Source organism: Leucopleurus acutus (assembly GCF_964270905.1).
Source record: "Leucopleurus acutus genome assembly, chromosome: 1".
NCBI lineage: Eukaryota > Metazoa > Chordata > Mammalia > Artiodactyla > Delphinidae > Leucopleurus > Leucopleurus acutus.
The window spans coordinates 41517046-41531677 of NC_139142.1; the positions used below are offsets into that span (position 1 = coordinate 41517046).

General features: G+C 43.8%; 1 protein-coding gene across 1 annotated transcript in view; it reads right to left on the bottom strand.

Annotated features, from left to right (window-relative positions):
- Positions 1–14632, bottom strand: part of DAAM1 (dishevelled associated activator of morphogenesis 1) — a 180017-nt gene that overhangs the window by 85545 nt on the left and 79840 nt on the right. The window contains exon 3 of the mRNA XM_082845513.1: positions 9396–9485. Within this exon, the coding sequence (XP_082701639.1) occupies positions 9396–9485 (90 nt within the window). The remainder of the gene's footprint in view (positions 1–9395; positions 9486–14632) is intronic.

Consider the following 14632-nt stretch of genomic DNA (forward strand, 5'->3'; position numbering starts at 1 on the left):
ACATTTTGTTTTTTTAGCTTAGTTTCAGAAATCATACAGCTAGAATGCACTATTGGATTACAATGCTGCAACTCTGAACAAGTTTTGTTGCTGAGAAGGGAACCTGTAAACCCGGTTCATTTTGACCTAGTAAGTTACTCATTTGTGAAAATTGACTTGTTTAATGGAACCTCTTGGTGTTGGTCTAAAAATATTCTTTAATTGTCTTATTTTGAAAACTGAAGATATTTATCAACCACTTACGTTTCCTAGGCCACAAAAGAAGGAATTGTAATGTTGTTTGCAAACCCAATGAAGTGAGCATCTCCACGGGCTGCCGTGGGGACTGAGTGCTGCGGTGGCACGTGGGTGAAAGGAAGAAAGAAGTGGACTGGAGTCTGACTTCCTCTTGCCCTCCATCGTCCAAGACGTAAATTAAGGGTGCTCCTGAAATCAGATTCAGAGCTCTACCCAGAAGTTAAGGGACTGCCGTTGACTACCATTGCCCTAGAAACTGTTGAATTAAATGGGGCCCCTTTTTACCAATTTCTGATGCTCACAATAAAGACTTTCTTGGTTTCTTCCCTTATTCTACACAATGTATCCTCCCACCTTACTATTTCCACCTCTGAAATGTCCTGTGAACAACTAAGGGAGAGGTGCTTTTGAAATACTCACTACTGTTCTGAGAAAACCAGGTATCATTATTTACCAATATGTAGCTGAATCCCAGGCTAGCGTGAATGTGAACAAGCAGAAACTCAGTCCATACCACTGTTTCATTTATTGTCACCATCACTGACATTGCCAGTGATCACAGCTAACATTGACATGTCCCAAGTTCTCTGACAACTTCAAAATCATATTTTCTCAGTTTTCACAACAAGCTTACGAAATTGACCTCATTGTACAGACGAGAAGAGAGAAATGAGAGGGGTTAAGAAATACATCCCAGGTCACACAGCTAGAGAATCAATGGGGTATCCTGCCTTCTCAGCTTACCCTTTGGATGGCCTTTGACTATGCAAAGTCTTTCTCATAGCTATTACTCGGCTCCTATTTATCTCAGAAAAAATAGTGTCAGACACATTACGCTATACTTTAGAACAACTGTGAAGGACAAACATAATTTAGGAAACCTGCAGGCAGATCCATTAATGGAAAGACATTTGGAGACAATCCACCCCAAGGGGAGGCTCTCTCACTGGCAGTATCTCAAGGCTGAAAAACAGAGAACTCTACAGAACCAGAGTATAACACCCCAACAGAAGAATCCAGAAGATGTCTGCTCACTTCACCAAGCACCAAAGAAGAAAGGTAGGTATGTTTTGGTTCATTCTATGGGCAAGTTTGCTCACTGCTTCTTCATTAATGAAGCTGAGTCAACATTAATGAAAACACAAACTGTGAGTTCACGACCACCTGGACACTCCATGGCAGGGGTGGCAGTAGGCACAGCTGGAATGATAGAATTGGTAACACTGGGAGGAAAAAATGCCCCCAAACTGGTATTATTAAACAAAGGGATTATAGGAAGAGGAGGCAAATAAATATTCATGAACCAACTGCTCCCTTTTTCTAAAAAATAAATTTATTTTACTTATTTATCTTTGGCTGCATTGGGTCTTCGTTGCTGCACGTGGGCTTTCTCTAGTTGTGGCGAGTGGGGGCTACTCTTTGTTGCGGTGCATGGGCTTCTTATTGCAGTGGCTTCTCTTGTTGTGGAGCATGGGCTCTAGAGCACAGGCTCAGTAGTTGTGGCTCACGGTCTTAGTTGCTCTGCGGCATGTGGGGTCTTCCCGGACCAGGGCTCGAACCCGTGACCCCTGCATTGGCAGGCAGATTCTTAACCACTGCACCACCAGGGAAGCCGCCAACTGCCCTTTATTGGGGTACAACTTTGGTTTAAGGGCTGCCAGAGGCAGAGAATCCTCAAATTTTGTACTCCACTTCTAAAATCTGGTGCCCATTTTGATAGCACTGGCTTTTGTAACAGAAAGAAAATAAAGACAGAAAATGGGTCACTGGCTATGAGATTATGCTACTTAGCGGGGAAAGGGCCATGAGAAACATGCCTTTAGTGGATTTCTGGGCAGAAAGCTGAGGCCATCTCATCAGGTCCAAGAATCACCAAGTTTTCACAGTTACTGCTTAAAGAGATCAATGGTATTGAAAAACTCTGGGTGGTTTGCAGATTCACCTTTGTTTTAATCCTCCCAGGGAAGAGTAAATAGAGAAAGTAAAGGGCCCCTGAGCTAAAGAAAAAAAAAAAATGCTAGGGTTGTCTCTACAGCACAAGCACTGGTTGCATTTTAAATAATATTTATTTTTCCTCCTAATTTCAAAGAGCAATATGTGGTGGCTTTGTAATGTTCAAGTAGGCTAGGCTGAACCAACTTGCCTACATCCTTTCTTGTACCTTTCTGCGTAGGGTGAGCCACAAGAGAAATTCAAGGGAGACGTGGAGGGTGGCAATGAAGCAGCAGGCATTTTGTAGTCCTGGGACAGGCAGTGAGAACTACCACAGGCTTCAGTCTGTCCCTGTGGGCTCCAGCCTGTCCTTGCTCCATCCCCACTTTACACCCACCCTCCTTCCCAACTGCCTACTCCAGGGACATGAAGCAAAGACAGCAGCTTTAGGGGGAGTGCTTAGCTAGCTTGCATGATTATATAAGGGTTAATCTCTTTGCTTTGTGTGTGTGTTTCCCCCAGTAGTCCTGCTTTTCTGAGTGAAACTGACAGATATAAAATATACTCTACGCATTTTTTTTTAAAGAGCAATTTTATTTTTGTAATCAGAAAAAAAAAAACAACCTTATCCCAAGGTAGGATGGAGAACAATGCACTGTGGAAAATTTGGGAAATATTTGTATAAAGAAAAAAATGTGAACAACCCACAATCCCACCAAACAATGGTTTCTCTCTGCCTACGTCTATATCTACTCTTTGCAAACTTTTGATCGTACTGATTATACAGTTTTACGTCTTTTTCTAAACCTTATCATTACAGGCTGAGCAGTTTCCCATGTCATCAAAATTTCTTTGAAAGCGTGACTTTTCAGTGGGAGCAAGATACTGTTACGGTTGTGTACGATAATACAACCATCCCCCTTTAAATTGTTTACCATCACTGGCTTTCACAGACAACACTGCAAAGAGCACCTCACATATAGTTCTTTGCCTGCATCTTTTATCATTTCCATGGGATCGACTCCTGGAAGACGCATGTTTCAGGCTCTGGGTACATATTATCAAATGGTTTTGGCCACCATCTTTAGGTCCATCAGCATCTCATACTTAGGCCAATGTTCAAAATATTTATCAACAGTGTAACATGGGCATCAATGAATCAGAACTAATGATGCAATATGGGAACAGGGTCCTGGCGTCCCCTGCTTGTCATGCCAGGAGTTAACCGTTGAGTCCCTGAATCATGAAGGAAGACTGGTGGGCCCTTGGGGGAAAGGTCAGGTTTTCAGGACAGTTTTTTATTGGGAGGGCTTGAGGCAGCTGCTCTTTACCACTGGAATTGGCAATATTTTGACAGATACCACAGTTTCACTGGGGTACGCACACCCAGTGAACAGACTGAGTTGGTGTTTTCACCTGACTTCTCTTCTCTGGGCTGAACAAACCTCAGTTATTTCAGTCTTCCCCTCAGTGTCTTCATGTTTCAAAAGTTTAAGCCTCTCTACAGATTTCCTAACAAGCCCTAGAAGTTGTGTTTAGTAAAGATCAGATTACCCAACAGTCTAAACTTGACCTTTTAAGCATTGGCAAAAAGGAAAAAGAACAAAGTACAAATCAAGAGGGAAAGTGTACAGCATATGTGAACATAGCTCAGCTGCTGGAAAAGGAGCCCATTTCTAGATGATGGGATGAAAGCATGACGACAGCAACAGGTCCCTCGCTGGCATAATCCCGGGAGGGGTCAAAGTGGTGAAGGAACGAACTGCTGTCTCCAACACACACACACACCCCAAAGCTTGGAGGCTCCTTCCTCTGTGCCCCAGAGCCTGTCTGCTTACCCTAGTATGGAGCTCATGGCAAGACTTGTCAGTTATTTGATTTTATCTGCTTCCTCTACCTGGACTATCCACTCCAGGAAATTTGACTTACTTGTTTAATCATCCTCAGAATCTAGCCAATAATCTGCCCCAGAGAAGGTACTCAGTACACGTCGGGGTGAATCACACACCAACTAGTCCTTTACCAACTGCATTGCTTCATTGACTGAAGCACCAGATCCGTAAAGCTTGTTGTTTTTTTACTGCTTCAATCTGGGATTAAACAGACATCCTCATCTCTCACAGCCAGGGAACATGCAGACAAGGCAGCGCGTTTCAGAGCCTGGAAATACCCATTATCCTCCAGCTACTGTGCTTCCCTCATCTGTTCTTCAGAGAAGTAGAAGGGGTAAGACAGCCCGATCTCATTTCTAATCTTTTTTATGTCTGCCACATTCTGTAACCCCTTAGCACTTAGGAGCACAAAGGCCAACTGGAATCCATTATCAGGGTGAAAACTCAATGACAGGAGACCAAACCAGGTACTTCTAAAGAAGTCTAGAAATACATTTACGGATATCTAGTTTCCTCCCTTTTTACTGGCTCCCTCTCCCAAATCTCGACATCTAACAAAGTGGGCACCTGAAAAACCTAACGCTCACTCTACTGCATATTCAAACAACTACAGTAACGAAGGAAGAGGAGACCTAACTTCTCCTCCCTCTTCCCTTCCCATTAGGAGACTCTGAACAACCAGAGGATTAATGTATCAACATCTCACTTCCTTGTTGTCCAGCTGGTTTGTTTGACAGTCGTGTAGAAGACTGATGGTTCCTTTTGTCTCTAATTCCTCTACTTTAGCATATGTTCCTTTAAATCCCTGTTTTGATCAAACCACTTCCTCCCCATGCTCCCAACACAGGAGGGCCTCGACTCTCCAGGATCTAAAAGGTCCTGATGACCATTCACCATACATCTTTTTGTGTTTGTGGTGAAGGAGAATTCCTTCTTGTGGAGAGGAGTGGGGAGGTGGTCCAATTAGGATATGCAAACCAAATAAAGGGAGTGAATGAAAGGTATCAGGAGAATTTTCAGCCACTTTTCCTAGATGTCTTCAGAACATGCCTATCACCATATCAGCACTTCCCACAAAGCTTAACGGCTCAACTGCAGCCAGGTTAGACAAGATTCTAGAGTGATTTAATTAAACTAGAGTCAAACTCAGCAGTAGAGTAAAAACTCACCTTCTCCAAAGCAGACCTCAAAAGATACAGAAATGGGGACTTCCCTGGTGGCACAGTGGTTAAGACTCCGTGCTCCCAATGCAGGGGACCCGGGTTCGATCGCTGGTCTGGGAACTAGATCCCACATGTATGCCACAACTAAGAGTTCGCAGGCCACAACTAAGGAGCCCACGTGCTGCAACTAAGGAGCCCACGTGCTGCAACTAAGGAGCCTGTGAGCCACAACTAGACCTGATGCAACCAAATATATATATATATATATATATATATGTATATATATAAAGACATAGAAATGTAATATGGAGAATCTAGAGCCATTTACTTAAGCCTTGGCTTAGGGATCAGAAATGGAAGGAAGAAAAATTAGGTACAGTCATCAAATTCTGATCTTTGCCTCAAATATCTGATGTTACTACAGCTAACAGCTTCTAACCCCATTCACTGACTTTGTGAACTCTGAAGCTCATGCAGGGGGAACAAGTATTTTCTGGACACTTACAAGGACTGGTTAAGTGACACAACTATTGCAACTGCTCCTGTGAAGAAGTGTGATTAAAGAAGCTTTCTGCCTGTACTGATAAGATTGCTGTTGCCATAGTATAGCTCGTACGCTATCTTAGTTTCTCCTCTCTGAAGACCTACTCCTTACTTTTCCCAGGGTTTAAAAATCATGTTAACAATAAGCAAATACAGCATGGCCAGATGCCTTTCGTGGTCAGATGGTTCATTGTTTAAAAGGCTTCAGTTTAAAATCCAAAAGATTGTTAACAGATGCAGTTTCTGGCTGAAGACTGGGAAAAACCTCACTTAAACAAAAGAGCATGTTGTGATTGGAACTAAAAAGGGAATTACCTTTAAAGATAAGAACCACAAACATTTCCTATTTGAAAATACCCCCAGCCCCACCAACAGAACCTTTTTTTGGACCTTTCGTAAAAGTTGAAAAAATTGACAGTGGATGGCGGCATAGGACGAACCACGGCTGACCAACTGGCTCAGTCATTTTTACAGATTTGTTTGGACTTTCAAGGCTGCGACATCCATCTCCTGCTCTCCCCCGGATTACTCAATTAGGCAAAATTCCAATTAATTTCTTTCCAATTCTTTTAGCCCCAGAAATACTTTTGCAGTTTTCATTTTGGCTCTGGAAATGGGTTTTCAACCAGAGGACTCAGATAGAGCCGTTTGAGAAATGAACACTGAGCTTGATAAGCAGATAGCCACTGCTGGGACTCAAGTCTCTACTGGATGGAAAAGAGCCACTTGGCCAAGGAAGGCCTGGCCCCATCTTCAGTTCCCAGCCCGGTTTGTCTCCACAACTGCTGTGCACTTTTACACAGAAAGCCTGCTTTTCACCAACTCTGTTTCTGTTGGCGTTCGTGGGCCCTTACTCTATGGCTTCACTATGTGTGAGAACATCTCCGATGCCTTGGGTTCTAATCTTGAAAGATGGAAAGTCTGAAGGAGCCATAGGGGTGTAGCTTTCCCTCGCCTCAGCCTGAGAAATAGATGTGGTCAGGCTTGCTGGTGACATGTCTGATTTGAAAAGGTTACTCAAGAGATGGTCCAAGGAAAACAATCTGTTCTCGGCGTTAAGGACGGCCACCACGGGTTTCCTTCGGAGAACGGGCAACCTGTCCTGAAGGGGATCACCTCCTCGGAAGAGAGGCAAACATCGTGCCCTTTTCGTGCTGCGGGTTGTGTGTTCTCTTATTCATTGTGCCGTTTCCCGATTTATTACGGGGCCCCAAAAGGTCAGTTTCAGACCAAAGGCACAGCATAGCTTTAACAGTCTGAGAAGCTCTAATCAAGAAAATCCTTAGTCAAGCCATGTTAATGTGAGGCAGATCTATAAACCCATGGGATTCGCCAGAGTTAAGATGGCTTTCCCACTCAGCCACACCACTGCTAAGTCATAAAAGGAATCCAAGCTGCTGGAATGAAGCTAGCAGGAGAACTGCATTTCCAAAGATCTGTGCAATCCGGCCAGGTACTCACAGGAAGAGCCCATCCATCAGGAAATGGGAATTTGAGGCCAGTGGCCACAACCATATCCATGCTCCTACAAAAAGCCAACCCGCCACGCACACAGGAGACAAGGTTTGCAAGGGGATTTGATAGGCCTGGAAATTGAAAAATGAGCAGCAGCTGTGAGCCCGAGGTCATTACTATCCTCCAGGGTTTGCCTTTTCTAATCTAAGGGGCAGTAGTTTCCATGATTAACTTTCAATTGCCGTCAAGGGTGTAATAAAATCTGGGAAAGAAGAAAACTTTCCCTTCAGTAAGCTGCTCCCATTTTCCTGCCCTTTCCTTTCCTCTAGTGCATATTCTCAATCCCCGCTTCATGTTGTTTCCTAATTTTGAGAAAAAAATCTGCGCTCGGATGAGCCAAAATAGACAATGTCCTGTGTGTAGTCAGGCGCGTAAGGACTTTTCTTTCTCAGTTCTAGGGGCCAGGTCCTGAAGACAGCTGCAGAAGTTCTCTTGTTTTCAAGACCATACACTACCATCACTTTCAGAACAGGACATGACACATTTTTATTTTCATTTTAAAATTCTTTCATTTTAAAATCTGTTTCCTGAGCCACTGACCATCAGTTCCACAGAAGAGAGGTTTCCTAGGTGGTAAGATGTGCACAGAGAGAAAGAGGAGAAGAGGATATACTCATTCACAAACACATCTTACTGGTTACCACGGGGTTAGGAACCCTTAATGCTCCAACTGATCTGATCTGATAATGGCTCAGAAATCATCTTGAAAGGCTACAGCTGGACACGTCTCTCAGCAAAGGCCCGGGGAACCAAACCCCACACATGGTTTTATCAATTACAATGGCTCAGGTGGAAAATTAAATGTGCTTTAGATTGTTTGAGAGTCCAGTATAACACTCATGACAATTCAGTGGTTCATTCATCCTACCTTTGCTTCCAAGTATCAGATGCTGGCGTTACAAAGGTTATAAAGCCTGGCGAGAAAGGGGCACACACAGGCTTACTGCTGGAGAGATGCTCCCGGGCGGGGGGCATGCCAATTACACAAGGCGGCAAAGGGTGGGGGGCAGCCATGGGGGTAAATGGAGGTCCCCAAATGCATCCTAGTCCCCTAAGAAAAGGTTTCCCTGGCTGACACCGTGTTTTGACAAGATACTGGATTGTTATATTTTGTTCCTGTTTCCCTGCTTCCAGAGGTTAGTAATTGAGTGCCCACTCCTGTTGGAGAGGTAACATTTTTCTTAGGTGCTAGCCCTGCCTTTCCCACTTCCCCGTCTTGATTTAAGTCTCTCCTAGAACAGAAGGAAAAGTGGCAAAAGGTGGCCATGAACAGCACTGGTTCCAAAAATGGGTGAGAGAACAGTCTAAGAATTTGCCACAGGGGTTTAAAAGATGGCAGAGTGAGCTTTACTGAAGGAGATACAGTCCATAGGGTGATGCCTAGTGCTAGGCTAGGGAATAGTTCGTTTTCTTTTGCTGCCCCCGATACCCTTTCTCTCCTCCTCCAAAGGTACTAGAACCCCCTGCTTTTATGTGTGGATGACTGCCCAGAATAAGACTGCATTCCTGGCAAGGGAGTGTGGCCATGTAGCTAACAGTGCGATGTGAGGGGAATTCAGGTCTGTAACTCCCGGATGTGGCCCTAAGAGTGGGGGCGTGGGGAGCCTGTGCCTCCCCCTTTCCTCCACCCCTAGTCTGGAATGTGAAATGGCTGGAGAGCCACCCCACAGCACGAGGACAGGCCACACCTTAGAGATGGCGAAATGGAAAGTTGTTAGAAGGGAGTCACAGAGGGCTGTGAAAACCACAATTGTGAAACCACAATTGTGAAACCACAGTGTTAGTTCTCACCTACCTACACACAAACTTTCATGTAAAGGACAAGGGAAAAACACTTCAGTCTTCTGTAGGCTGATGTTATTTTGGGTCTCATTTACACAGCGTTATGAATAATGGTGTGAGGTGCGGGGTGCAATGAAGTGTTGATAAAAACAACATCCAAGGAGCTGGCCCTTTACTGCATGTAGCACTGAGGCCACAACAGGACACATTCAATCTGGTTTTTACCTTATAAAGAGCTACCTGAATTCCGGTGATGAAATGGGAGAGCAAAGGGCATCCAAAATGATCATTTTCCAGTTAACCATAATCATAATCATAATGAATAGCTTACCTTTTTCTTGCTACAGTATATTTGCCATTTTTTCTCTGCTGGAAGTGCAAACATGGCTTCCCTGTGTTTGTCTGTGAGGTCAAGTTCATCCTGAGAAGAAAAATAATAATTATTTCACAGATTAAATGTTATTCCTATAAGGGAAGTTATCAGGGTGAGAAAACACCACCAACACATATTTAAATGAACTTGGGAAAAACCAAGAAGCTAAGTATAGGTGTACGTTACCAGCACTAAGAAAGCAGGTCCTTGGCCTGGGGCTAGGCACCGAGCACAGTAAGAGGGACAGGCACAGCCCTACATTTACTGAAGGGTAGGGAAAGGGGGCTGAACATGGGCAGAACTGTTCTGGGCCACCTTGTACTGCAGCAGCGGGTCCATCGAGCATTAAAGGCCTTTAAAGCTCCAGAGCTTGGAAGGATTTAATCGTATTGCAGACGAGGGTTTGGTAAGGATGGCTCCACAAACAGTGACTAGTGGGATGGGCCCTGAGGGACATGATGAGAGGGGTGGAGGAACAGAACCAGAGGCTGGGATGTGGTAATGGATTGGAGTGTTTGGGGGGACACTGATCAGCTTAGCTGAAGCACTGGGTTTATGCAAAGAATCATCAGGTGAAAGGTTTGAGAGGTAAGGAGTGACTTGTTGGTGGAAAATCTTAAATGCCAGATTAAGGAGCTTATTTTCTTGACCAAGAAGAGCCACTGAAGGTTCTGAGCAAGGGAGTGACATCTGCATCCCCATAAGCATCACCAAAAGCATCATCAATATTTATTAAGTACTTTAAGTGTCAAGCCTTGTGCAGGCATTTTCTCATTTAAGGTCTCACAACAACCCTAAGAATTCCACTCATGATTACATCCTCGTTGTAGTAATAATACCTGTTGTAATACAGCTGGGGGAAATTACGGCAGAAGGTTGGGTAAGTAAACGCCTCAAAGACCACACACCTGGTAAATGATGGGGCTGAGGTTTCGGCCTGGAGCCACCTGACTCCAGAGCCCAGACTCAGCCTCTCAGATCAGGGTCTGGAACATTAATATTATAGTGGTGTGCAGCTTAGATTGGACACTAACAGAAAGCAATTTATGAGCATCCATAACTAATGAACAACAATGGGATAATGACTGTAAAGTGCATAGAGAATAGTTCTTGGCATTTGATAACTCAATCCATGGTCAACATTATTATTGGTATTGAGCGTCTGGTACATTTTTATCCCTATAGGGAAAGTTAAATCTAGTTAAGGGCAGCAGATTGATGGGTGTGAGACATGTTTTAAATTGCTATAAATTAAGGCACAATAATAAGGTTCAAATATCTGAGGCGTATAATGCCTTTGGGGTGTATCTGCAGCTCTGCCGCTCGTGAACAACAGCCTCCCATCTTATACCCCTACCTTCACTGGGTCATCAAGTCCTATCATTTCTTCCTTGAAAAATCTCACAGTTTTTCCCTTTGTTTTGTTTCCAATGAAACTACCCAAACTTATGTCCTAATCACCTCTCCTTTGGCTCTGGCACCAGCCTTCCCACTGTTCCTCCTTGCCCTTTCCATCCTTCCCACAGCATGGCCACAGATACATTACAGCAGCGGTTCTCAGACTTGAGTGAGCAACAGAATCACCTGGAAGGCTCCTTACATCACTGATCACCTAGCGTTGAGGACTGAGCAGGTGGGAGCAAGTGCAAAATGTCATTAGTTCCACACTGCCTGCAAAATTAATTATATATCCCTCAGCCTGTCTTTTGAGGTCTTCTATTTATAACCCCAACTTAATTTACCAGGTTTGCTTCTGGTTATCCCTTATGCCCTATCCTGTTAACACCTGCACCTCCAGAGCCTAGCCACGCAAGGTCTGACACATGCTGGCTGCCAGGGGAAATTCTTCATCTCATTAAGCCTCTGCTTCCTCACCTCCAGGATGGGCGTGTCATTTCTCTGGCAGGGCTGGATGAAGATTTGCAACATCAACTCAGCAGGCAGCAATGCCTGGCACAGGCAGGGGCAACCTTACTGCAGTTAGTTCTCCCATCATTTAAATACAAATCAGGGGCTATTTTCTTTTAAGAGCAAGGTAAACAGTTAAGTCATTAAAACACACACCCACACACTATTACACCCTAACCACAAGAAATTAGTTAAGAATTTCAACAGTGGAAAACCAGGGAAGGAATGAAAAATATTTACAGAAAATTGCATTATAAGGGAACATGTTAAAAATGTTAAAATTTTGGCGTGCAACCATTATATATGTGAACTAATTATTTTTCTTCCTTTCTCCCTTTTTTAATTTCCTGTAAGTTACACCAGCTCTCACGTATTAATGAAGGGGGGGGGGGAAATGGTGACATAAATCACTTCCCAACAATTAGGGTTTTCTGGGAGTGGGGGTCAGGTCAGTTATTCAAAGAGCTTGATGATACGGTGCTTACTCTGGGGGAAAGGATTGTGATTTGTGAGAGAGAACAGTGCTATTAATACTGCTTCCTCTACTACACTTCAGCACTGTGTTTTTCCTCACTGAACAGAGGTGTGAAGAAATGTGTAAATCCTAAAAACCTAGAAATTCACAGCAAAGAGGATTAATATTACCATATTTTGCTGTTAGAAACCTTCTGCTTCCGCTGAGACACAGAAATGACCAAGTTTGAGTTGACAGGACTCAGCTGAACTAGGACTTAGGGCAGATGGCTCCATGCAAGGAGAGAATTTCCATAAAATAAAAAAATTAAAAACTGCTATAGGTCCTCTGGATATAATTTGGGATTATAGTAAGAAAATGGGAAGGAATACATGGGTCGTGATAATAGTAATAGCTAACAATTATTGAGCACTTTCTGCGTGCTTAATAGTAGGGTTTTATATGGATTAATCTAGTTTATCCTCACAATAATCCTATAAAGTGGGTAATATTACCCCACTTTCCAGGAAGCTGAATCAGAGAGATTAAATAGCCTGCTCAAGGTAACAAAGCTAGTAAATGGTGGAGGAGGAACTTGAGGCTAGACTCTCTGGGTCCAGAGCCATGTTCTTAACCACTAGCCTATTATTCTATTGATCGTTCAACAGGTGGGTAGAGCCATGACACTGATGCTAATAGGCAAATGCATCCATGAGCTGCACTCACGGCCTGCTGGGCCTGCTGACTGACTGTTCGCACGAAGAGGAGGATTTTGTTGTCAGACATCCCTGAGTTCCAGGTCTGGCTCTTATGGATTATGTAACCTTTAACAGGTGACTTAACCTCTGAACTTCAATTTCTTCACCTCAAACATGAGAATAATATATATCTGATCGCCTTCTCTCAAGCAACCAAATTCATGCAACCAAAACATTTTTTGAGTGTCTACTAAATGTTAGGCATTGTAGATGCAGGGGGTAGAAAGGTATCACAGAGCTCATGTGCTCGAGGTGGCAGAAGGGAAATCAAATAATCACACAGTCCGAGGGACGGTCACACGGAGCTGAGCTGTGAGAACCCACTTACTGTGGGGAGAGGTGGGGCGGTGAAGGCTGTGAGTGAACTGAAGGGAGACCTGAGAAATGAATAGGAATTAAATAGGTAAAAAGCACTACAGACAGTGAGTGAACAGCAACCTTGCAGGCCACTGTGAGCTTTGGTCTTTATCTTGAGAGCAATCAGAGGTCACTGGTAGATCTGAGCAAGGAGAGTGACACAGATTAAATAATAATTGGGAGTGCCTAGGCACAATGCCCAGAGTGTAATGAGACCCCCATCTCTCCATTCCAAAAGTATCTCTGCTCTGACTCATTCCGTTTTAATAATATGGCTGAAACAAGCATGCAAGATTCTAAGAGACTATCACACAGCCTTAGAGATCAATCAACACCTACTCGATGTCCTACCCATTCCAGGACCGTGTCCAGACATTACAAAGGATGCAAAGATGAATAACAGACCTGGATCTCATGGAATTCAGATTCTAGTTAGGAAGACAAGAGGACAGAAGGCTTCGACAGCTCCTCTCCTTAGGATAAAGTCCAAATTCCTTAGCTGGTAGGTAGGGCCCTTCATGGTATGGCCTTTGCTGACTTGCCCCACCTTGCTGCCCCGGCTGTCACCTCCCCCTCCCCTCCCCTCCCCACCTCCCCTCCCCTCCCCTCTCCACCACCAGCAGCCACCTTTCAGCACGTGGGATCACAAGTTGCCCATTTTTGAATCTTTTGCACATGCTGTTCCCTTTTCCCAGAGAGCCCTTCCCACCATGTCTAAGAATCAATCCTGTTTATCTAAGCTTTTTCAAGGGATCTGCTATTCCCCCCAGGCAGTCTACCCTGACTTTCCTGGGGCGGGCAGCCCCTCTCTGCTCTCCTAACCTTACGGCATTTATCGCATTGCTGCAGTTATGTGATCAGCATGTATGACTCCCTTTCTATACTCATCCCCAGGGGGCAGAAATGAAATTTGTTCTGTTCATTTTCGCATTAATTGCCAGTCCCCAAAACAATATCTGACGTAGCTGGATTGCAAAGAAAAAAGTAAGGTGAGGGAAGCTGGGGCAGCTGGGAAGGAGGGAGAGGGGATTACTGTGGGACATAGTGAAGATCAATGAGTTTCGAAGATTAAAACCCATTCTTTTCTCTTTTTTGCAGTAAGATGTACATACAGTAAATGTACACTCCTAAGTATACAGTTTTCAAGTTCGGCAAAGGTATACACTGAAGTGGTTTTTGCACTTTATGCGTCTGAAACTGCTTGTACCATTGTACTCTCCCACCAGCAATATATGGCAGTTCCAGTTACTCCACATTCGCACAAACATTTGGTGCTGCATCTTTCTAATTTTAGCCATCCTAGTTTATGTGAAGTGGTATCTCAATGCAGTTTTAATTTGCATTTTCCTGATGACAACTGATGCTGAATATACCTTTTCACAAGTTCACGTGCCATTCATACGCATTCTTTTATGAGGTATCTGCTCAAATCTTTTGCCCATTTCTGAGTTGTCTGTCTTGTTGCAAAACATGTCCTTTGTCAGAGGTATGTACTGAGAGTATTTTGCCTCACCTGTGTCTTTTCATTTTGTTAACAGTCTATTTTGATCACTAAGTGTTTTTTTATAAAATACAACTTATTATTTCTTTTAGAGTTAGTGCTTTTTGTCTTCTGCAAGAAATCTTTGCAAGTTGCAGATCAAAAAAAATACTCTATGGTTTCTTATGGAAGCTGCTAGCTTTAGTTTTACCTTCTGTGTTTGAAGCTACACCCCATC